We start from the raw sequence: 21,947 nt of genomic DNA, 5'->3' as shown, positions 1-21,947 counted from the left end.
TCCAAATCTTTGCCCTGTGATCTTGTTTGGTCCTGGTGTTGAGTTGTCAATCCCGTCTTGTCGTCGAGCAGCTTGAAGTCAAAAGTGGGGCAGTTGCACGGTGAAACTTCACCTTGGGTTCACCGGACAGTGCCCACCGAATTTTTCTCCTTTAATAACATCAGCACGAATTACCAAGCGCTTTCGCAACAGACTTCAGAGCTTTGAAACAACATCTTGAGCTTGGCCTATTTTAAACGTCCCGACTTTTCGTCCTCTCATTTCTACTTCCACAACCACCAACCAACCAATCATCCTTACAAAGAGATCCTTCAACATGTCTGACAGCAAGCAAATGAGCCAGCAAGAGGTTTCTGCCGAGTTCACTTCCTACTACCTCCAGCGAGCAACCAAGGAGTTTGCCGAAGACCTGGACAAGGTGCGCACGGCTGACGACTTCAAAAACGATGCGATCCACCTGCTCGTGAACGCGCTACAGCAGGGTACTGCGCTTTTCTCTCCCGAAGAGCAGAGGAGGATAGTCGAGTCTGGGGCGGAGAGGAAGTGATGAGGACGAGCGACGCAAGTTTTGAAGGGAAGGGATCACGGAGGTTCAGGGGAGTTGGAGGTTATTTCTTGCGTGATTGCAGGAAGATCCGAAGATGGGAGGTCGTCTCTCGATAGCGGGCATCGAGCCGAGCAGTCCATCGGTTCAAGACGAGAACTGAAGGCTTCGACGGACGTAATCTTTGAGAGGCCACGCGAATCCTTTCCACGTCAACCTGTCTATCGACATGACACGACTGGGGAGAGACTGATTGGTTGAAGCAGGAGCTGTTCACCCACACGATCACCCGCAGTCGGTTCTACGACCATAGTTGGAGAGTAGAGTCAGGCGCAAACCTCAAGGCCGCGGAAGATAGGCATGGAATACCCGTAAAAGCATAGAACATGCGACCAAAGAAGAATGATATGCTGCACAAGATTGATAACCTGATAAATGAAGTCAACCGGTTTTAAATATGGCTGGCTGTTGTACAATTTCTATCCAACAGAGGCCGTTCATACTGAAACGCGCATTCCGATGCCTGGCTGTTTCTAGCGTTATCATTGTAACTGTAAGTAATCATAACCATGACAACATGGCCGAGTGGTTAAGGCGACAGACTTGAATACCGCCTTTATTCAGCTATCTGTTGGGTTCGCCCGCGTAGGTTCGAACCCTACTGTTGTCGAATTTTTTCGCCTTTTGAACCATTTTTTTCCTCCTTCTGTTGGCTTCAACATGTAATTTCACTGATGTATGTGAGATAGATCTCGTTTTCAATTTATTTTTTGGGCTTTGATTGCTAGCTAGACCCTGGACATACAAAAAAATGCCCCTTGGTTTTCCAAAGATAAAGACCCAAAAAGTCTATCGATGGGAACACCTTCCACACGTAGACACCAACCTGCCAAAAGAGACACTGCAGTTTACGCGGTGATAATGTACTTCAAAACCAGAAGGCACGGCGGAACTGAGAGTGGAATACTGAATGGTAACTGACACTCCCGCCTCGACTCTCTACATTGCTCAATGTATAGATATGTACCTATGTACTTTATAATAGTATGTTTACCCTATCCATGTCCCTCCCGTACGGGTGGTTCGGGTTGAAGCTCTGCCGAAGTACGGTGCTTCAGATACACCCAGTATTACTTCCAGTCTGTGTACAAATCAACACTGCTAGCTGGGCAGGTCATTTGATGTCTCAAGTTCAATACCTTTGAAAGGAAGAATAATTTGGACTGGATCACTGCATAAGATTATGGACGGTGAAGAACTGCCGGTTATGGTAGACCCCTCCACTCCACTTCCGACCAGCGACTTATCCAACACGGACGGGGCCAGGGCTGACCAACGCTCCCCACGGCCGCGACGGAACCCCGAGAGCCCGCCTGTCAGCTTTAGTCAACGCGACTACACAAGCTTGGGGTCGGACCTTACTCCTGACCGACATTCGACGAGGGGCCGATTTTTTTTTTTGATTTTTTTTTTTTTTCTCTGAAAACGTTGGATCATCATCTACCCAGGTTACGTACCTTGCAGCCATAAGACCGATCAGGAAGCACTAAACGTCGGTGCTTGCGACAAGGCGGTCATACATACCTGCTACGCCCACGACCCCCCCTCCGCCTTCCTCGTTCGACAGGACAACAACGCCAATTGTCCATTATCCATCAACGGCCCGAGTCCTCGAGACGCTGTATGACATTCAGAGACGATCGGGTTCGCATACAACGGGCGCTCGCAAGTTTAACATTGGACGTGGAGACACCCTCTCCTCCATCGACGGCGCATCTTATCTGGGTTCTTCCTGAACGCAGACCGACCGCGGACCAATCTACCACCCGGATCACGACCTCACACACACACACGAATTCGCATAATGGCAGCCCAGACACTGCCCGCCTCCGGGGCTGCCGTGACGTTCAATACCCAGCGCACGCGTGCATATCTCCTTAAGCTGCCACTTTTCACAAGAGCCACGGTGCTAATCATTGTCCTGACATGGGTTCTGACGTTGGTCGGCAAGTCATGGAACTGGGACGTCAAGACGTGGGGCGCGTTGATACCGGACGAGATTGGTATTGCGACATGTAGGTTCTATTCGGTTTTTGTTCTTCGGTATGGTCATGCCAGGGAGTGGCCAAAGTGGAGGACCTCGCTGAAGGGAATGGGATGGGAGGGAATCCTCAATTGGACGCAGAGCACGCGCTGGTAGCGGACACCGCAGATACCAGACAGCAGTCCTGCGGGATGGCAGGAGGCTTCACATTCTGAAATGGGTCATGCCTCAACGCTGGCCTGTGACATGAGACCTGCCCGAGCACACCTGCTAACACTCTTGGCAACAGTATATCGCATCAACACATTCCCCTTCATCCACCTAAACATCTTCCACACAATACTCAACATTGTCGCCTTTACACCTCTTCTCGAGCGGTTCGAGCATGAACATGGTACTTTAACCTCTGTGGCGCTCTTCTTTGGCCGTAAGACACCCCCCTCTCATCTCCTTGATATTACCCGGGGCCACAACTCACACGTTTGTTCTCCTCTAGCATTCGCAACGATACCGGGCCTCATCTACGTCTTCGTTGAAAGGTTCATCCTTCACGCCAACACGCCAGTCATGGGAGCCAGCATGTGGGTGTTCCTGCTGCTGGGCATGGAAGCTATTCGCACCTACAAGACCAACCCCTACTTCACCATCAGCACCTACAACATTCCTACGTGGATCACTCCTTTGTTGTTGGTGGTGGTTACTGCTGCGTTGCTGCCGAGTTCGAGCTTCCTCGGGCACTTGGCCGGTCTGCTTGTCGGTTATGGGTGTACGTGTTTCAATCCCAACTGCTCCCCTACCTACGTTCATGTTGAGGGGGGGGAAAGCTATATTTGCTAACATGGATGATAAACAGTCGGCCTAGGATACCTCAAGTTCCTCGCCCCTCCTGAGTGGGCGTTGCGGTTCATCGAAGGAAAGCTCAACCTCTTGGGTAGACTGCCTCACTACGTCAGCGTGGATCAAAAGACTTTTGGCAGATTCGGTGTCCTCCCTTCCTCTGCCTCATCAGCCGAGGCTGGCATTCCGTTTTCCGGGGTCTCTGGTGGCCAGCGATTGGGACCTTGAAAGAAATACGGGTTCCCGAAATATGGCGTACATTACGTGCATGAGTAGAAGAGCATGGAAGTTTGAATTGGTGCATACGAGGCATGCGTGTCATGAATAATGGATATAGAAAGGAATTTTACTGTTAATGTATGATGCTGTACGACTAAATACAGGGCCGGGGGAAAATGGAGATGGTAGTTGCATGGCGTTCTCTGGATATGAATCGAATTTCCTCTTGGGATTTGAAGCCTGCAAGTCGAGTCTTATTAGATTTGATGAGTGCCAATCATTCAGCTTGAACACGTCCATGGATGATGAGTACGGGGTCTCAATGGTCTTCAAAGTTTCGTAGCGTCATAAAGAAGCTCGAGTCATTATGGCAAAGGTCGCGAGTTATCCAGATGTAAGAAATAATATGTTATCACTTTGCTTTTCCAACCCTTTTCACGCTTACAACAAAGAAATTTCTATTCATCAGTATACTTATTCCCCTGTACGGTAGTAGCGCCGTCCCAAATAATGGCCCAAAAATTCCCTTCCTATCCCCAATTTCAACCTCCTTCCCCCCCCAATGATCAGCCTAGCCTAGCCCACAGCCTCAATCAAGCAGCAGCAGCAGTAGCAGCACCCTCCTTTTCCTTCCACCCCAACTCCCTCAACGTCCAACCCTTCCCCTCTGGCGTCTCAGCCCCCGCCCCCTCCTCCGGCTTCACCTCAAAATTAGCATAGCAATAAAACTCATTGCTCAACCCCCTCGCGTGCTTAGGCTCAAACGTAGTAGTCCTCAGGCCGTAGCTCTTATACAGCTTCTCCGTGACCAGCGTCTCCATGCGCTCGCCCGTGCAAGCAATGATTCTGGGCTTTTCGCCCTTCTCCTCCGATTTGAGCATCCACCTTACCGTCAACGCAGCCTTGGTCTGGCAATCCTCGCTCAAAAAGGGAGGATCCACAATGACGCGGTCAAAGGCGCCCTTGAGGTGGCTTGGAAGCTTGAGCGGCTGGGCGAAATCGTAAAAGACGAATTCGTCAGCAAAGACGGCGAAGCGGTTGTCGTGCTCGAGTAAGGTGAGTTTGGGCTTGGGCTTGTCTTTGTAGGCGTCGCTGTTCAAAAGGTTCTTGAGCTGAACGAAGACGGAGGGGGCGGAGACGACGGCGATGGAGGTGGTTGGAGTGGCGCCGGCGAGGAGTTGTTTGGCGAGAAAGGTAGCTGTTTCATCGGAGTACTGTTGAGTGATTCTCATGTCAGTTGGTTCGTCTTCGTCGGTTGAACGTCTCTTTATAAGCCATGTGTGAAAAAAAATTAAATGAAAATGGTATCACTCACCCAGAACTGGCTTTCATTCCAATCCTCGGTGAAAGCATCCATAGACAGCTTGACGTTCAAAGCATGCCTCTCCTCAGCCTCGGCCTGGAGCTTAGCAAACTGCTCAGCACGGGCATCGCGCTCGGCGTAGAAAGATTTGAGGGCATCGAGGGTTGAGGTAGAGAGTTCGCTTCAGATAGTCAGTATACTGTGGATTACGATTATTAAAATAAGTTTCTGGTAGTGAGGCATTACTCACAGGTCACTCTCATCATCAGAGAATTTGTCGATGATGCACGCCATTTTGGACCCCAAGTCTAATCACAGTATGGCTCGATTCGATATGGTTCGGGTACAAGTAGGAGCGAATCGATTATAATCGGTTGTCTAAGTGGGCAGCGAGTGACTGTAAGGTTGTGAGTGTTGGGGAATGGTGTGCTCTTGGCACTAACAGTCAAAGTTTAACGGGAGTGTGCAGCATCGTTCGGAAAAAATTTGTGGATGCATTGATGCCATTTCCCTTATCCGTTCCCCTTTTTGGTCGCATCATACCAGTAAACACAACCCCGTCGAGTTGAAGGCTTCAATTTCACCCCAGATCGTTCAAACGCTTGCGCAAATCTCTTGATTGCTCTAATTCTCACCACAGCATCCAGTCTGGACGTTCTGTGTTCCGTCGACTCACCAAATGCTCTACGGTGGATTTCTACAATCTACATGCATCCCTGTGCAACCCCAAAGATACTCACAGCATGTGAATGTACTCCCTGTCCTCCCTCCTCTCCTTTTCGGTCGCTGGCGGAAGGTCGTAGTAGGCATTGCTGCGATAACTTTGCTGCATGGGAATCAGTCATCATACTTTTGCACTCGAATGTGATGTGGGCAACTTACCAAGTAATGGTAGGTGAAGTTGGCGATATCTGCAGGCTCGATGCCGAGGTCCTTGAAGGTCTTGGCCTCCGGATCGATGACCTGGTCGTGGAACTCACGCTCAATCTCATCGGCAGACATGATGGGCCACCAGAGGGCCTTGTTCAGCACACCGGCGATCGGCTTGAGGATCTTCTTGGGCACATTCACGTGGCGCCGCCTCTTGTAGATTTCGCGGTCAACCATCTCGGAGATCTCAGCGGTAGTGTAGGTCTTGGGACCGTAGAGCTCAAAAGTCTCCGAAGCAGTGTTGTCGTCCCAGAGCATCTGTTCAAGAGCCTGGCCAACATCAATCACCTAAAACGGCTGTCAGATGCTACCGTCCGCGCGCAAAGGGTTATATCGTGGGGGAAGACGTACGTGGACAGGGTTGTACTTCTCTTGCATCCCATTGGATGTCAGGATATTCTTGACGCTGGCAAGCTTGTGAAGCAACCTGTCCTCGAAGCCAAACATGGGAGCTGGCCGGACAATGGTGGTTTCGGGGAAAATGCTCCTGACTACTTGCTCACCGCGCGCCTACAGATCCAATCAGAAACCCATAACGATGCGACTCGCTGGAAGAGGCTGTCTTGTAATCGTACCTTGGTGGCGAAGAACTCGCACTCCGAGTTGGGGTCTGCATTGTAAGACGAGACGTGGATGAAGCGGTCGACATCGTATTTGGCGACAGCTTCGGCGATGCGCTCAGCACCCTCGATATGGACGTCCTCGAACGAGAAGTTCCTGGGACCCAGGTCAATACTCGTGCATCTCCACCACAACCTTTCCCAGTAAATCCAGACTCACTTGGTCGGGTAGTCGCGACCGATCAGGTTGTAGACGACATCGGAGTGTCGGACGCTCTCCTCGATGGATTGGGTGTTGCGCAAGTCGAACTCCTGGAGTGGTGGTTATGCTTAGTAGCTGGATCCTTGCGCGTACGTGGGCCTCGACTGTGTGGACATGACTCTTGTTGTGGGGAAAAGCTCACAATCATGACCACCTTGCCCAAATCACCCGTAACTTTCAGATGGCGCTTGTTGTACTCGTCGCGGAAGGGAATGACGACAGTGCATCCTTGTCTCGCTGCAAATGTTCTTGATATAAGCCATGGTGATCTCTATAGAGGCCTACGCCACAAAGTCGCCAGATCGTACCTAGTCTGTTGACGATGTAGCGGCCGAGTTGGCCGGTCGCACCGAAGACTGTCGCCGTATGTCCACCGAGGGAGGAGCTGTGGAGGTAGACGACGTGTTAGCAATCGCCCATTCTACCCAAGCAGAGATATAGCAACAATTACCGGCCACCCTGGTTACGGATGATGGGCTTGCCGGTGCGGGTGATGGTCACGTCGGAGATAGCTCGTCGCTGAAAGCCAAAGGCATTGGAAACGATAATTCTGGGAGTCGACCGCATCGCGGCCGTCAAGGGAGCCATCTTGTGAGTTGGGGGGTGGCAGGGCTGGCCGGATCCCGTTCAATTGGTGATGGAATCAGAGGCTATCCGGAGCTTCAAGCTGCCGTCTTCAATATCGAATCCGGGACGTCGAAGCCGGCTCTCGCTGCCCGCCTGCTGCCCGCCTGCCGTCAGCACCCCCCCCCCCCCTTCAATGTACCCAGCGACCAAACTGCTGACGGGAATCACGTGTGCCAAGCTTCCTCACTTACACTCAACGGCAGTACGTACCTCTGCCAGATAGACATGTACCTTTTGGGCTCCCGCCTCCAGTACGTACCTTAGCTTCACCCAGCTTCCACTTGGCAGTGACTGTGGGGGCCTCCACAGTGCTGGGAGAGCATCCACAATGACCGACCGTAGCTGGCTGCACGCCTAATGCCGCGTCAAGGCTTCACTGCAAGACGTCAACCAAGACAACCTCAAAACAACACTTCCACTTTCATCCCGTCCTCCATTGTAGACGTACCACTGCATTGTTCCGCCGGGATTTTCTACAACGAGCAACATCCCACGATAAGTACGCTGGTTTCCATCCGCAGCAGACTCACCGACGTTTCCACCAAAGAGACCGGATCCTCGAGAATCTGCCTACCTCCCCAAGGACTGGACAGCAAGGATCGATAGAAGACTCAGACACACACACCCACACCCACACCCACACCCACACCCACACCCACACCTAGACACAACACCACAGCCATGAACGTCGACACCATCTCCGACTTCCTCGCCGAGCAGCGCGACCAGGCGCCCGAAGAACTCCAACCCCTCGTCCTTGAGTTCGAGACACTATGGGAGCGCAAGCTGTGGCATCAGCTCACCAACCTGCTGCTTGAGTTCTTCAACCACCCCGGCAGTGCCCCGCAGAGGCTACAGTTCTACAAGGTCTTCATTCTCAAGTTCGCCGACAAGATCAACCAGCTCAAGCTCGTTGATCTTGCTCTCAAGGCCGCCACACAATGTAGAGGTGCGCAGACGGTCTTCATTTCCTCTGCTTCCAAACATGCATCTGGCAGCTAGCACTAACCACGCCTGGGTGCGCAAACCGTAGACAACCAAGAGCGCCTCTCCTTTTTGGAAGCCGTCGTCAAGAAGGTCGACCACGAAGACTCTCAAGACGCCTATGTATTCGCCACGATCGCCGTTGCCCGCGTGAAGCTCGACCTCTCCGACCTTGACGGCGCGCGCAAGGACCTGGACACGGCCGAGCGAATCCTCGACAACTTCGACTCGGTGGAGTCGGTCGTGCACGCCGCCTTCTACGACACCAACGCCAAATACTTCCAAGCCAAGTCCGACTGGGGCTCCTACTACAAGAACGCGCTGCTGTACCTCGCCTGCATCGACGTCAAGTCACTTTCACTCGAGGAGCAGCGCCAGCGCGCCTACAACCTGGCCATCGCGGCCCTCGTCAGCTCGAGCATCTACAACTTTGGCGAGCTTCTGCTGCACCCCATCCTCGACGCCCTCACCATCGACGACCGGCACAAGTGGCTGCACCAGCTCCTCTTTGCCTTCAACCGCGGCGACCTTGCCGCATACGACCTACTGGCCAGCCACATCAGCTCGGACCCGCTGCTGGCGCAGCACACGCGCCAGCTGCGCGAGAAGATCTATCTGGCGGCGCTGACCGAGGCCGTGTTTCGCCGCCCGCCCCATGACCGCGCCATGTCTTTCTCCACCATTGCGAACGAGACCAAGGTACACCCCGACGAGATCGAGCACCTGATCATGAAGGCGCTGAGCTTGGATCTACTGCGGGGCACGATCGACCAGGTTGACGAGGTGGCCCACATCAACTGGGTGCAGCCCAAGGTGTTGGACATGCAGCAGATCAAGAACATGAGGCAACGGCTGCAAGAGTGGGATTCCAGTGTTGACAAGCTGGGTAACTGGATCGAGGGTGTGGGCCAGGATGTTTGGGCTTAAAGGGTGGACGAATCTACGGACGGTGTGAGGAGATGGGAACAATTCGGGCGTTCAAACGGATGGCATCAAACCTGGAGATACAGGAGTAAACCTAATGCTTAGATCAGGGAACAAGGCCAGCTAAAGGCATGATGTTATTCCGCTGCATGAGGCAGACCGACTTTGCATGATACATATGAATACCCATAACGCATGACAACGCCCACGGCGTACGTCCTCCATTCTCTAAAAATCCAGGCCCATGCTTTGGCCTGAGTTATGTCTATGTGAATCCTCTCCATGTACGCTCCATGAACAAAGGCAAATCCAAAATACGCCGGCAAAATATGCTTCCTTGAACGCCGCAAAAAGATCAAGTAGTGTACAAAACGTAAATGAGCCATCTGGCACGTGTTTACTGGAAACAACATCATACACAGGAAAAAAATATTTGCTGCTTACTTGCCCCTACTCGTACACCGTTTATCCGAGCTCAAGACAGGGACCGAACAATGTAAAAGAGAAGATAGGCCTTTGCGTTTAGCACATCAGACTTCTGGGCCAGTTCAACTTTGTGATCGTTAAATGCGAACCACTTAAATAAATGTGCCAAAGGCAGCGGGTCAGCAAGTCTAACCCTTCAGGAACTAGATGTGTGTCATGGTTCACTAGTCAGACTCACCTGGTCGCCAACCCGGCAATAAGAAATGTAGTGTCCGGTATCCATGTCGCCAACGTGCACAACAACGCATAGAAGATCGTAAGTGCAGGACCGCTGTAGCTCGTAGTTATCTTTGAGATCCTGTGTTCGTGCGCGTGTCGTATAAGGCAGCATGTTGAGTTGTAAAGGAAACTGGACAGGTGTCTCGATCTTCTGGGCACGATCATTACGCCCTTGTTTGAACTCGAACCTCTGTTGGCAACTGTCAGCTTCTGTTGTCTCCAAGCGAAGCCAGCGGTAACGGCCAGTAAGGAATGTGCATGAGGAAGGATTCCGGTAATCTGACCTTGAGCTGGATAGAAAGAACGTTGGGTAATTTCTTGATACTGGTCTGTCTTCTTGCTTGCTGTACTGAATTGCAGTTCTGACACCGATACTCGCACTTATCGGATTTGATGTATTCTTCGTCCAAGCATTCCTGGAGAGTCACGCTGTTTTGCGTTCTTGTCGATGCGACCCCGTCGCCATTCGTCAAGTTCTTCTTGCCCCTTTTTTGCGTCAAATTTTCCAAGGGAACACTGAGATCCAAAAAGCTCTGGGCTTGATTGGTGACGCCCCCACAGTTTTGGCACGTTGTGGACGTCTGTAACTTTCCGTAGTATGTTTGGTGGATGATGCAGTTGCAGGTATGCTCACTGCCAATTTCCGGTCTCTTGCCGTCGCCATTTCTCTCGTGTAATTCCTCAGCCATGAACTGGAAAAACTCATGAGCATCTTGCTCCTTGTTGGCTACCAAGTTCTCAAACGCCTTGTTCTCGCTGATCCAGAATCCGGACAAGATATTTGCGGCGGTATAACCGTTCGTCGTTTCGCTGGCATAAAATTCCTGGAACATATCGTCCATGGCACAACTGAGGCAATGGGGTGTGTCGCAACTGCCTGACTGATGCCCATCACTCAGGTAGAAGTTGCGTAGTATGGGATTGTGGAGGAATGATTGGAGGACAACGTTTTGATAGCAAGTTGCTCCGGCATTATAGATACCACGGAGACCGTTAGCCTTGCAGGTGGCGAGGGTGGTGTTGGTCGATATATACTGGGGAGCGTCTTTTACGGGATCAGGGGCGAAGAGTTCCTCATGTTTACGCTTTCGGCCTGTGATAGAAATACAGATTAGTAACAGCCAAGGCTCATCGACATAGGAGAAGGTACCGGGCATAAGCCCCCATGGGTAAGACGGAGAAAAGGACAGAAAAACATACTACCGAAAAACGACCCTGTGCCGAGCTTCTTTAACCTCAAATCCTCAAAGGTAGGGTCCCACACAATATCATCACACATTTGGCAATACACCGCTCCGCTCCTCGACTCAACATCTGATTACAACTGTCAGTTTCCTTGCCCCATGATTTGGCTCCTTCTGGCAGAGGCAGCGAACGTACAGAAGCGATGTGATTTTTTGTTGCCGTGTTTTGTAAGGTCATCGTCGGTGAGAGTCGAGGGGCATTGCAGACAGAGGTAGGTTGGGGTAATGGATGTTACAACCTGGCCATCTACGCCCTTGGCCGTGTGTGACAGGATAGGGTTGATGTCGAAGATGGCTCGCAGAATGGTCTTGTAATGTTGTATGGACATGTTGATCGTCGCTTGATCTTGGTTAAAGAGACGGCCGACATGCTCTAGAAGAGGTTAGAAAATAAGGCCGTGTAGCAGGGACAAGAATGGGCCATCTTACCACATCCATACATTGGCTGGCCGGGCTGGGGCTCCTTGACCTTGTGGTCCTTGGAGGACGCAGCGTTGGCCGACATGGTGATGTGATTGTTCGCTCGTCGAAAGCCCCAAATGTGAAGCCCGTGTGTGCTAGTAGTTCTGAAGGGGAGGAGCTGTGTTCGAATCCGCAGTGGTTGGAGCGGTCCGTGACCGGGTTAGCAACGAGGACGAGTGTTGCTTCAGACGCTGGGGATGATGTTCCTGGACTTTCGGCTCGTAAGAATCGAAACAATGGGTGAATCTAGCTGCAGAATTGGCTTTATTGAGCCTGGCTTTTCACCAGTTGAGATGGCTTGTAAGGGTCGTGGCGAGGCCGGCAAATCGCGTTCCGCTCGGGAAAGAGCACAGTTCCCGGCGGTTCGGTCCAAGTACCTGGAATAAGAGGACTTGTTAGCAGCGATGCACGTCAATTAACGGTCGCGCTTTTTCTATTGGCAACATTTGCTGGTGATTTCCGTCTTACCGTCTATCAAAGCAACGTGTACAAAGCCGGTAAAGTAGCAACAGGGATCTTCTCTGGTTGTGTTGGTTCTCCCGAAGCAAGATGGGTTTGAAGTTGTTCGGGGTTGGAATCTCCATCCGATTTCCGCGGCGTCAACATGGGCAATCAATCAATGGACGCCAACTGCACTTGCATGGACGGCAGCGACATGAACGGCTTATCGAACGCTACCTACGCAAGGCTTATCGATAACGAGAAAGGGGACAGAACCAAAGGGTGGAACCTTTTCAACGCATATAAGTACCTAGGTATGTAACTCTTCGTTGTGTCTGATTGGCCCGTAGCACTCATACAGAGCGTGCAGCGAGGTACCTGAGACGGAGTCTGAGGATCTCTGTACATCTCAACCGAGGTGTCTGCCAGGCCTGCATTTCACTTCACAATCAATTCTCCCAACGACAAGGCAACCTCCAGCGCGAGCCATCGTCATTTGAGAAGCTAGACTTCAGAAAATCAGAACTTTCTGGAGGCTGATTCGGCTCTCTTCCGTGCTTCATGGTCCAAAGGGTTGGCAGCACATCTAGAGGTATCCTCTATCGTCTGTATCGATTCATTGTGACCGATGATGTAGCTGTGTGTCAAATGCCCCTGTCATGACAAAATCCACGCAGACAACAAGCCGTTGATACAGTCTCTAAACTCATCAGTTATAGCTAAGTATGTCAAGAAATTGAAGCGATTCGGACAAGCACGCAAACACCATCAAAAAGGTTGCGTTCCTGGGAGATGTGGTATCAACAGAAAAGGGATTCTTTAGGCCACCACTTGCAACACGTTCTCACAACGGACTTGAACTTGGCGAGCCCGGCCAGCAAACCATCCACCCCGAGTCCGGCTCATATGGCCGATTCGCCAGGTGATCTTCGGAGCTTGCGTGGGTGGTAGCCGGACATTGATTATGTGCGATGGTATCATTGCCGACGCCTCGGCTCGGCAGTACCCCGCAGTCTGTTAACTAGCTCTCTCTCTCTCTATACGCGGTACTCCCACCTCACCAGGACGCAATATCCCACCGTGTTTCACACCAAGTAAGGTTCTCATTCGGAATTGTCACTACTTCCTGTGTGTCGTTCATTTTTTGCCCGTACTACTCCTGGTCCTGGATGTCCTCACCTGTCATCCCGCTCCTGGGACTCTCAACCAGGCCATCATTGTATCGAACTTCATCATCATTTAATACTCGGCTATCTCGCCTTTCCAAGATCCCATATCAACATCTGAAAACAGATCACAAGCATAACCGCAGTATCACCATGTCTTCATCTGCAGTCCAACCGCGAATTACTCCTCTCCCCGAAGTCACCCGCCTCAGCCCAACTGTCATCCGCATCCTCGGCGGCAACCCCGGCAAATTCACCCTCCAGGGAACCAACACCTATCTAGTCGGCACCGGCCCCCAGCGTCTCCTTGTCGACTCAGGCGCCGGCGAGCGCTCCTGGATCTCCGCCCTACAACGGACCCTCACCGACGAGAAAGCTCACATATCAGCCGCCATCATCACTCACTGGCACCACGACCACACCGGCGGGATCCGGCACCTGCTCGACTGGAACAGCAAGATCAAAGTCTACAAGAACCAACCCACCTACCTACCAGGCTACCACGGCAGTCCAGTCTCGCTCGAGCAAATTGGCACTCCACTTCTCCCCATCGAAGACGGGCAAGAGTTCAGCGTGGAGGGCGCCACGCTTAAAGCGGTGCACACCCCAGGCCACACGGTCGACCACATGGTTCTCCACCTGGCCGAGGAGGACGCGCTCTTCACGGGAGACAATGTGCTGGGCCACGGGACGGCCGTGTACGAGGATCTGGGGGTGTACCTGAACAGTCTGGAGCAAATGCGAGGGCTGTTTAAGGGGAAGGGGTATCCGGGCCACGGACCGGTGGTGGAGGACGGGCCGGGCAAGATTGGAGAATATATTAGGCATCGGCAGCAGAGGGAGGACCAAGTTATTGCAACGTTAAAGAGAGACAGTGAAGATGGATGGACGCCGATGGAGTTGGTCAAGGTTATCTATCAGGGCGTACCGGAAACTTTGCATATACCGGCCGCTGGAGGGGTGACGCAGATCCTTTATAAATTGAGGAAAGAGGGGAAGGTGACGACGGCAGATGGTGGCGATCGATGGCGGCTGACTGATCGATCGGCCCTGTGAGAAGATGGCGCATGGCGCTCAGGGTCACAACGTGGGAAGAACCAGCCAGCCGGTTCTTGGGCTGAATTGCGCATGATGTATGTATGAGGGTGATGATGATGATGATGATGATAGTGATGGGTGGAGTAGAACCCATTCAGGGTTCGGAACTGGTGCCGTTTGTCGCTTGTCGCTTCGCTCTCTCCCCAGAGCCGCGAGTGTGATGTGCATTGCACTCGAATCCTTTTGGGGCACTGTACTATGTATGTACACAATGATCGCCCGTAGCCTTGACAGCATGCACGGTGCAGTGGATTTATGACTGGCGCGCCAGTTCATGACACCAAGTTCGCCTGACGAGGTTCCCGTTTTCGTACGGATCCTTGTGTAGTAGCCAGCACCCAGTCAACCCTAGTAAGCGAAACGGCCCGGGGACGGTCCAGCGTACATAGTATATACTAGACTAGGTTTCAAGACATTGTTACCCCGTCCCTAGCTGGAGCGCCTGGAGCACAGGAAACGACTGTTTACGCGGTTCGTGTGCAATGCACATTTCCGGCTCTTAGGTTGGTACGGATGGAGTCGGGTGCTATGTTGTATGTAAGTAGTGTACAACGAGTGGGCGTGTAGTTGAACCATATGTGCACTACAGTGACAACCGAAACCACCATCATTCAGCCCTAGCGTGCCCGTGACGTCAGTCCATGACGGAGCTGAGTGGATGCCGCTTTGGGGTAGCTCGCTTTCATCGCAGGAGCAGAGCCTCAGATGACAACCGACGACCGCCCGTGTGGGACGGCTTTCAGTGCCAAAATACACATCTCATACCGCTCGAATCTCATGCCGGCCGTTCAGGTTGGTGCCAGCCGGCGCACGGTGTTGTGGTTCGGCTCGGCTCTCGGAACCGGGACGTCGGTCTGTCTGCCACAGAAAATGGAACACAGGGCTGGCTCATCGGCATTCGATGGATCCCGGCGATGCGGTCTCACCGAGTTTCTGCAAGGGTGGGTTCCCGTCTCTTTGCACTCCAGTATGGATCCCCCGTCGTGCCACCCGAGTTATCCCAACCCGAGCATGAGAGAGGACCGCTCCGGCCCGGCCGTTAGTGGATTCCGAATACTCCCGTTTTGTTTATGCGTTCGAAACAGAAACGTTTTGCCATCCCATGTTTTGTGTTTGTGTACATAGTAGGTATGGAACCTACAATACAAATAGTTTTGTTGTTTTGCGATGTGCCGAAGCCAGTAAACATATCTGTCAGCATGTGATTGATTCGCGAGTCTATGACCAGTACGTAGATTCATTTGTTGATCAACGCGGTCTCAGTAACTGAGTACCTAATGGCTCTCGCGAAGCCGTAATGTCTTTTGGGAGTTATGTATGTACGACTCTTCAGCGCGAGCCATGGCATAATCTCGGGCGTCCCCACATCGCGGGACGGAGAGAGAGAAAAAAAAAAAAAAAAGGAAAAAAAAAGGTTTTCTGCTTCGTCGTTTTCCTGGATTTCCGAGACGTCCGCCCACATGTGGATTCTAGTTGGATCTCGTGCGATACACTTACAAACCACTGCAAGGACGCTAGGGGACAGTGCCCATGTGGCTGAATTTTACACGTTGATAGGTACTGTCGATCCAGGAACCACACCAATCATGAGACTGACCAATGTCACTGATACATCATTTCTGTTATTCAGCGGAAGTAATGGCTCCCAAACTCCGATATAAGCGGCATACATACACACTCCACGAAAAGGGAAGCATGTTCGCGCCTTGTTGCTGACAGGGACCATGGGATGAGATAAGCGATTGACGTTGCCGACGGCTCATGTCATCTGTAGTGTAATACATCACCGAAGATGCGCATAACTGTCAAAGAGGCAGCTCCGGTCCCTTGCTGGCCGAAAGGAACCGATGCGTATGCGGGGTAGATACTGGCAATCAGACGATAACGGTTTTGTTTGGATCATGAGAGGCCATCTTCGTACGATCTCGAAAGGGATTTATGAACGAGCCAACCGGGAATAAAACAAGAAAAAAAAGGACACACAAAAAAAAAACAGCAGGCTGGGAATTTTAAGCGATGTTGGGTAGCCTTGCCGAGTGGGCAGCAGGTGGGTGGAGTTATCACAGTGCAGTGCCGTGCAGGATAATGACAGGGTTGGTGAGGTCCGGTAGAGGTTTCGTTGGCCAAAAATCCCAAAAGCCGATGTAAATGTGAATCATTCTGAAAAGGGTTTCGTGAAAGCTGCGGTACCGCACGGACTTAGGGACAAACATAGCTCCGGGCCACAACAAGAGTGTACAGTAGAGGTAGAAGTGAAGGGGAAAAAAAAAGAGTTTGAATCAGATGCGGGGGAGGAGAAATGTTTCACTTCTCGTGAAACGAACTGGAGACGTTCGAACTCCTGGGGAGGGGATGGTCGATGAGAAGGAACACTTGGGCCTATTCTGTCTGTGCTGTGAAAAGGTTTCAAAGGTACTTGTTATACACTACAGTAGAGTACGTACCCAAACCGCGACTTATAGGGCTGCGATGTGAAAGATCTCGATCGACATCAGCGTCGGGGGACTCAAGAGTCCGAGAGATCCGACAATACATAAGCATCTAGACCCTGAAAGAGCAACACCGAGGGGAGGAATAACAAATCAATGGCGTGCGTCTTTTTGATACAGTAATTACCCCTGTCTGTGCAAGCACCCTTTCGTGCAACTTACCCTCTAAATGCTACAAGGTCGCAGTCCGCAATTAATTAGTATGGCTAACTGCTAAACTGCTAATTGCAAGTCCGACAGGCTATCAAATAGGTGTAGTTGCAGTTATTGGGACATCCTTTGCAGTGCTTAGCAGTGGGGCTAACAGCCTAAAGCCCCACAAAATCTCCATATAAGGGCGGCCAGGTAGTCTTGGCGTGGCCTTCTAAATGCAAGTGCTATCTAACTGCAACTCGAGTGCCAGCCCGGATTAGTTGCACGAACAGGGGTAATTACTGTACTTATGTAAGAGACGCCCGGTGGGTAATGTGAGTTACATACCCAGAGGTAGCATGGGCGCTCAGTGGCTGCAGCGTCCCCGGCCACGCGCGGCCACGGGACTTGGAGGCTTTTTGTTGCTGCTTTGCGTGCCCCACTTTCCATGCAACCTCGCGATGATGATGGCCCTTGAAATTCAAATTCCTTTTGCAGTCAGTTCCTTTGTTGGACGCTTCTTCCCGATTCTGTGTACTGCTGTAGGTACTTTGAACACTACACTACACTAGATGAATCATGATGTGTAGATGCCTCTTACCACCTCAGACGGCATCGCATTTCCGCGTGCTGACCACCTGCAAAGATCAATCCACCTATTTCGGTGCTGTCCGATGGTCGGTTGGTGAAACGCTTGCGGCGCCAGGCAATACGTGCCCTGGTCGATGAATCCCAAACGAAGCGTAGTAGGGTTGCAAAACGGCCATGATAGTTGCAACCGCGTTCTGATTGCACTGGACTCCTGCGGCCACAGCTTGTATGTATGATGTTTGTTTCGAGTGATGGTGCGAGCGCAAGTGCATGCCGGCATCGAAGTACTGTAGTACCTATGTACCTACGTGAGAGCTCTGCTGGGACCGTACGTGTTCCACACAGTCCAGGTACATGTCCACTGCCAGGGCGGGAAGAGCGACGTCGGTCGGGCTTGTGCTTGTGACGTTTCTCGCTGCAGTGAGACTGCAAGGAGCGACCAACATTTTGTTACCGTACATGCCTTACAATATGGTCCGTAAAGCCCCAGCTTTTGAACCCAAGCTTCGGATGGCTCGGAGTCGCGAACACCTCATGATCCCGAACATCGATCGGAACCTTCTGATGTATCAGGAACGACATCGCGTACCATGAACCGTCAGGTACCATTGGCACAGCATTAGTGTATCACTAAACCTCCCACAACGGCAACCGGGCAGCAACAATGGAGACGAGCTGGTCACGGTTCCGGGGGTCGGCTGGTCTGACTCGACGCCGTGCCGTCCGTGGTGTTGAAAAAAATGGAAGAAAGTCTTGGATGGCACCGGATGGTCTTGTCGTTGCCCTGGGCCGGCCACATTACCAATCAGTGGGGACCGGTGAAGATTCTATACACAGACTTGTTCCATGATGGAGGCCGAGCTTTGCTACTAGGTATCCTCCCTTCCCGATCTGTGATCCCCTACCACATACCCTTGACCATGCACAAGCTTCCCTGCTCTTCTACGGGGTGCCTCCATGGAGCGAGCAAGATATATCATTCTCGTCACCATCATGTTATGTTTTTTTTTTTCTAGCCCGTCTCTTTTACTTCCGATCCTGATATGTCGATAAAAACCCAAAAACCCCCCTGTTTGCTGTCTATGTTTTGATAGCCACTACTCGACTCACCTTTGTCCACATTGTCCCTCCATCACATTCACCCCAGTAGATTGGGAAGACCGACCGCTTCCGATCTGCTCATCCTTAACCTTCTCTGTCACCACCTCGCCAGCCTCGCTCAGTTGAATGTGCTCATCTTCATTCCATCTCAAAAACTAGACCCAAGTTTCTGCACTCTGACGTCGTTCGTCATAACGACCGAAAACTAGACGGATTTGGGCCAGATGAAGTCCGTTACTACAAGGCCGCTGCTTGCAGCGCTAACTGGCGCCGCGGTTTTCGGACTGCTCGTTCCGACTGTCCTTGCGCACGGCGGCGATGAGGGCGGCCATAGCGGTCACGGGGGCATGGAAATGACTGATGCCGACAAGCCCCGGCCCGAAGAAGAGTACCCTCTCACGTACTTTGCGCATCCCGATCACAAGACCGCCATCTACGCACATATCGCCCTGATGGTTCTTGCCTGGGTGTTCATGCTCCCAGTTGGTAAGGAACACACTGGGCGTGCTTAAAGGAAAGGAGAGCTGCAGAATGCTGACCGAAGCGACCCATAGGTGTCATGCTCTCTATTGCCCGTTCACGGTATAGGCTTTTGGCGCAATTCGCTTTTCTCGTGACCAATGCGGGCGGCATGCTCATTGGTATCGTCTACAATGCCAGCACACCGGATCTGTATCCTAACAATGCCCACCACAAGCTCGGGTGGGTCGTCACCTGGCTCGTAGGGGCCCAGTTCGCCATTGGCCTTTTGGCGAGTGTTGCAGGTGTCTTCAAGAAGCAGCAATCCGACGGCAACAGCAGGGAGCGCCAGGGCTTCATGCCCGTCTCGACCCAGGCCATGGAAGAGCACAACAGCCACATCAAGCCCGCCCATAACGACGCTTACCGATTCTCCAACGACAGCGGCCAGGGAACCGAGCTTTCCAGCGATGCCCCGCGGAGCCCCTCCCTTTCGTCTAGCTCCGGTGCCGTTTCTCGACAGCCCCTCGCACTCCAAGATGTCAACCTGCATACCAAGGAATATGATGACGGCGAGGACTCGTACGATGTCAACTCCCACAGCGGCAGCGAGCCTCTTGGACCCATCCTTCCTGCTTCCGGCAAGGCCGTCTCTATCATCAACAAGATTGCCGATAAGATTTCTGGGAAATTCTGGAAGGTTTTGATCCTAGCGTACAATGTGGTTGACCGGGCTATTTTGCCCCTGGGTTTCGTTGCATTGTGCACTGGTATCGTGACTTATGGCCGTTTCTTTGTTAGTCTTCACCCCCTTTCCCTCGGTCGGTTTCATAAAGGTGCTACAGCAAGGTGCTCTGTGATTAGAGGCTAATATGTTGTTCTGATTGTAGGAGGGCTCCGGTATCTTCTCTGGTCTCGCTCACTGGATTAAGGGCGGCATCTTCTTCTGGCTGGGTATTTTCACCCTTGGCCGTTGGGCCGGCTGCTTCGGTGAAGTTGGTTGGGTACGTATTTATCCCCTGTTGATTCCACAATATCTGCAACAGTTGAAATTTGCTAACGATACCCCAAGGCTTGGAACGTGCGCCCCAAGCAGGCAGGCCAGAAATGGCGACCCTCTGCCGAGTTTGTCGAAAGTGCCTTGATCTTCACCTACGGCGCCACCAACGTCTTCTTGGAGCATCTCGGCAACTGGGGCGGCGCATGGTCGGCTCAGGATCTGGAGCACTTCTCCATCACCATTCTCTTCATTGGAGGTGGCCTGTGCGGCATGCTCATCGAATCTGTTCGCATCCGCGACCTACTCAACACCACCGTCACCGAGGAATCCCGCCAGCAGCATCACTTCCATGACGCGGAAGTCGAAGACTCCGAAAGACGCGAGCCCGAAACCTACTCCTTTAGCATGAACCCCATCCCTGCCCTAGTCATCCTCCTCCTCGGCATCATGATGTCCTCGCACACCCAGGACAGCATGATCTCCAGCATGGTGCACAAGCAGTGGGGTAACCTGCTCACCGGCGCCTCCTTCGCGCGCGGTTTTACTTATGTAATCACCTACCTGAAGCCGCCCCGGTCCGTGTACCCTTCGCGCCCGCCGACGGAGCTCCTTACGGCCTTTGGGTTGATCAGCGGCGGCATCATCTTTATGGCTAGCGCGGGCGACACCGTCAGCGGCATGATCCATTACCAGCTTGATGCCATGTTTACGTACACCGTCACTATGGGCTTGGTTGGGCTGCTGATGGCCTGGGTCATTCTGTGTATTGCGCTCAAGGGATGGGCGGTTCGCAAAGAGGCGGGGCGGTATCGTAATTGAAAGGGCGTTGATCAAGCTCGTTTCACGCGACCCAGATTCTTTTTTTCCGAGAACACCGCTCGCGCACCCTACTTCAATGCGGTGCGATATACAACCTTGCAAGTAGGGTGAGTCCACCGGACCATGGGGACTTTTTTGGTTCTTCCCGTCTAAGTGCCCTACATGGCTTGGTTTTGCCAGACGCGGCGCGTTTGCTCCTTGACGAGTTTATTTCGAGGAATGCAGCGCCGAGTGGATTGGTTAACGAGGGCGTTGACCAGAACAAGACAGTTGTGGAGATTGATGAGGATGGTGCATGATACCCAGGTGGTGTTTTGAATTTTATATACCAACGGGGTCGCATCAGATCGGTGTTTTTGTTTTTGTTTTTTTCTTCTGCATTTCCAAAGAGAGATACCCACCCCCCCCTTCATACCCATTTTCCTTCTTTTTGTGCGACATACACATACACATTCGCAGCAACACACACATACGATCATTTACGACACTCGCTCAAGGGAGGATTTTACATTGCAACTACAACACGGCGAGACAACATCAACGATAGATGAGGGCCCAGAATCGGAATTGGCATGGATGGGGATGGACTGAGAGACGACATTATGGTAATGCGATTAATGACAAGGGAAACAAGGCAAAAATAATTGGGATGAAGCCCTCAGCAATGGACGGATGGATTGGATGTAGAGTGGTAATATCCATACGATGCTGGGAAGGGCAGTCCGAGAGATGGAAGGAAAAGTACATGGTGCAAGTAGACGTAAAGATAAAGCATGAAATGATAATATGTTGTATATGTACTTCAATTCCCAGGTCATCATTGATCCATACTGTGTCCCTCTTGACCATTCTAGTAGGTGATGTAAACAAAAAGACCGAACATCCAAACAAAGGGGCACTGGCCGTATGTACTCGGAATTCGTCTTAGTCAGCAGCTGATCTTGTTGGTCTGATGAATCTTATTTCGACCGCTACCAAACAAAACCTTCAATACTCGGAAAATTTC

General features: G+C 51.9%; 9 protein-coding genes and 1 non-coding gene across 10 annotated transcripts; 6 read left to right on the top strand and 4 right to left on the bottom strand.

Moving 5' to 3' along the window:
• The first annotated feature begins 164 nt into the window (after nt 1–164).
• Nucleotides 165–1,054, top strand: NCU02370 (hypothetical protein). The gene has a single exon (XM_954698.3). The coding sequence runs from the start codon at nt 317–319 to the stop codon at nt 545–547; it is 231 nt and encodes a 76-aa protein (XP_959791.2). The 5' UTR covers nt 165–316; the 3' UTR covers nt 548–1,054.
• Nucleotides 1,055–1,115: 61 nt separating this feature from the next.
• On the top strand, nt 1,116–1,214 carry NCU15306. The gene has a single exon. It is a non-coding gene; the product is annotated as a tRNA-Ser (tRNA).
• A 651-nt stretch (nt 1,215–1,865) lies between these two features.
• On the top strand, nt 1,866–4,064 carry NCU02371 (rhomboid protein 2). The gene is made up of 4 exons (XM_954699.2): nt 1,866–2,619; nt 2,878–3,015; nt 3,085–3,354; nt 3,442–4,064. The coding sequence occupies exons 1-4, from the start codon at nt 2,409–2,411 to the stop codon at nt 3,651–3,653; spliced, it is 831 nt and encodes a 276-aa protein (XP_959792.1). The 5' UTR covers nt 1,866–2,408; the 3' UTR covers nt 3,654–4,064.
• Nucleotides 4,065–4,080: 16 nt separating this feature from the next.
• Nucleotides 4,081–5,382, bottom strand: NCU02372 (N(6)-adenine-specific DNA methyltransferase 2). The gene is made up of 3 exons (XM_954700.2): nt 5,198–5,382; nt 4,960–5,128; nt 4,081–4,858 (listed from the first exon to the last, which is right to left on the bottom strand). The coding sequence occupies exons 1-3, from the start codon at nt 5,239–5,241 to the stop codon at nt 4,238–4,240; spliced, it is 834 nt and encodes a 277-aa protein (XP_959793.2). The 5' UTR covers nt 5,242–5,382; the 3' UTR covers nt 4,081–4,237.
• Nucleotides 5,383–5,546: 164 nt separating this feature from the next.
• On the bottom strand, nt 5,547–7,465 carry nuo40 (NADH:ubiquinone oxidoreductase 40). The gene is made up of 8 exons (XM_954701.3): nt 7,151–7,465; nt 7,008–7,084; nt 6,842–6,936; nt 6,658–6,749; nt 6,453–6,594; nt 6,229–6,387; nt 5,830–6,165; nt 5,547–5,773 (listed from the first exon to the last, which is right to left on the bottom strand). Exons 1-8 carry the CDS (start codon nt 7,285–7,287, stop codon nt 5,684–5,686), a joined length of 1,128 nt encoding a protein of 375 aa, XP_959794.3. The 5' UTR covers nt 7,288–7,465; the 3' UTR covers nt 5,547–5,683.
• A 167-nt stretch (nt 7,466–7,632) lies between these two features.
• Nucleotides 7,633–9,486, top strand: rpn-9 (regulatory particle, non-ATPase-like-9). The gene is made up of 2 exons (XM_954702.2): nt 7,633–8,275; nt 8,360–9,486. Exons 1-2 carry the CDS (start codon nt 8,008–8,010, stop codon nt 9,235–9,237), a joined length of 1,146 nt encoding a protein of 381 aa, XP_959795.1. The 5' UTR covers nt 7,633–8,007; the 3' UTR covers nt 9,238–9,486.
• NCU02375 (ubiquitin carboxyl-terminal hydrolase 2) lies at nt 9,341–12,254 on the bottom strand. Its single transcript, XM_954703.3, has 7 exons — nt 12,114–12,254; nt 11,613–12,022; nt 11,320–11,556; nt 11,140–11,253; nt 10,224–11,032; nt 9,899–10,129; nt 9,341–9,811 (listed from the first exon to the last, which is right to left on the bottom strand). The coding sequence occupies exons 2-7, from the start codon at nt 11,686–11,688 to the stop codon at nt 9,710–9,712; spliced, it is 1,569 nt and encodes a 522-aa protein (XP_959796.2). The 5' UTR covers nt 11,689–12,022; nt 12,114–12,254; the 3' UTR covers nt 9,341–9,709.
• An 846-nt stretch (nt 12,255–13,100) lies between these two features.
• On the top strand, nt 13,101–14,838 carry NCU02376 (metallo-beta-lactamase domain-containing protein). The gene has a single exon (XM_954704.3). It carries the CDS (start codon nt 13,256–13,258, stop codon nt 14,306–14,308), a length of 1,053 nt encoding a protein of 350 aa, XP_959797.3. The 5' UTR covers nt 13,101–13,255; the 3' UTR covers nt 14,309–14,838.
• Nucleotides 14,839–17,052: 2,214 nt separating this feature from the next.
• On the bottom strand, nt 17,053–18,008 carry NCU02377 (hypothetical protein; the record flags this gene model as incomplete). The annotated part of the gene is made up of 4 exons (XM_954705.2): nt 17,053–17,080; nt 17,320–17,501; nt 17,573–17,785; nt 17,871–18,008. The coding sequence occupies 4 exons, from the start codon at nt 18,006–18,008 to the stop codon at nt 17,053–17,055; spliced, it is 561 nt and encodes a 186-aa protein (XP_959798.2).
• Nucleotides 18,009–18,406: 398 nt separating this feature from the next.
• NCU02378 (integral membrane protein) lies at nt 18,407–21,761 on the top strand. Its single transcript, XM_954706.2, has 4 exons — nt 18,407–19,149; nt 19,218–19,918; nt 20,013–20,126; nt 20,195–21,761. The coding sequence occupies exons 1-4, from the start codon at nt 18,888–18,890 to the stop codon at nt 20,939–20,941; spliced, it is 1,824 nt and encodes a 607-aa protein (XP_959799.1). The 5' UTR covers nt 18,407–18,887; the 3' UTR covers nt 20,942–21,761.
• The last annotated feature ends 186 nt before the right edge of the window (nt 21,762–21,947 follow it).

Source organism: Neurospora crassa, linkage group VII (genome assembly GCF_000182925.2).
Source record: "Neurospora crassa OR74A linkage group VII, whole genome shotgun sequence".
Taxonomy (NCBI): Eukaryota; Fungi; Ascomycota; class Sordariomycetes; order Sordariales; family Sordariaceae; genus Neurospora; species Neurospora crassa.
This window is presented reverse-complemented; position numbering and strand designations above follow the sequence as displayed.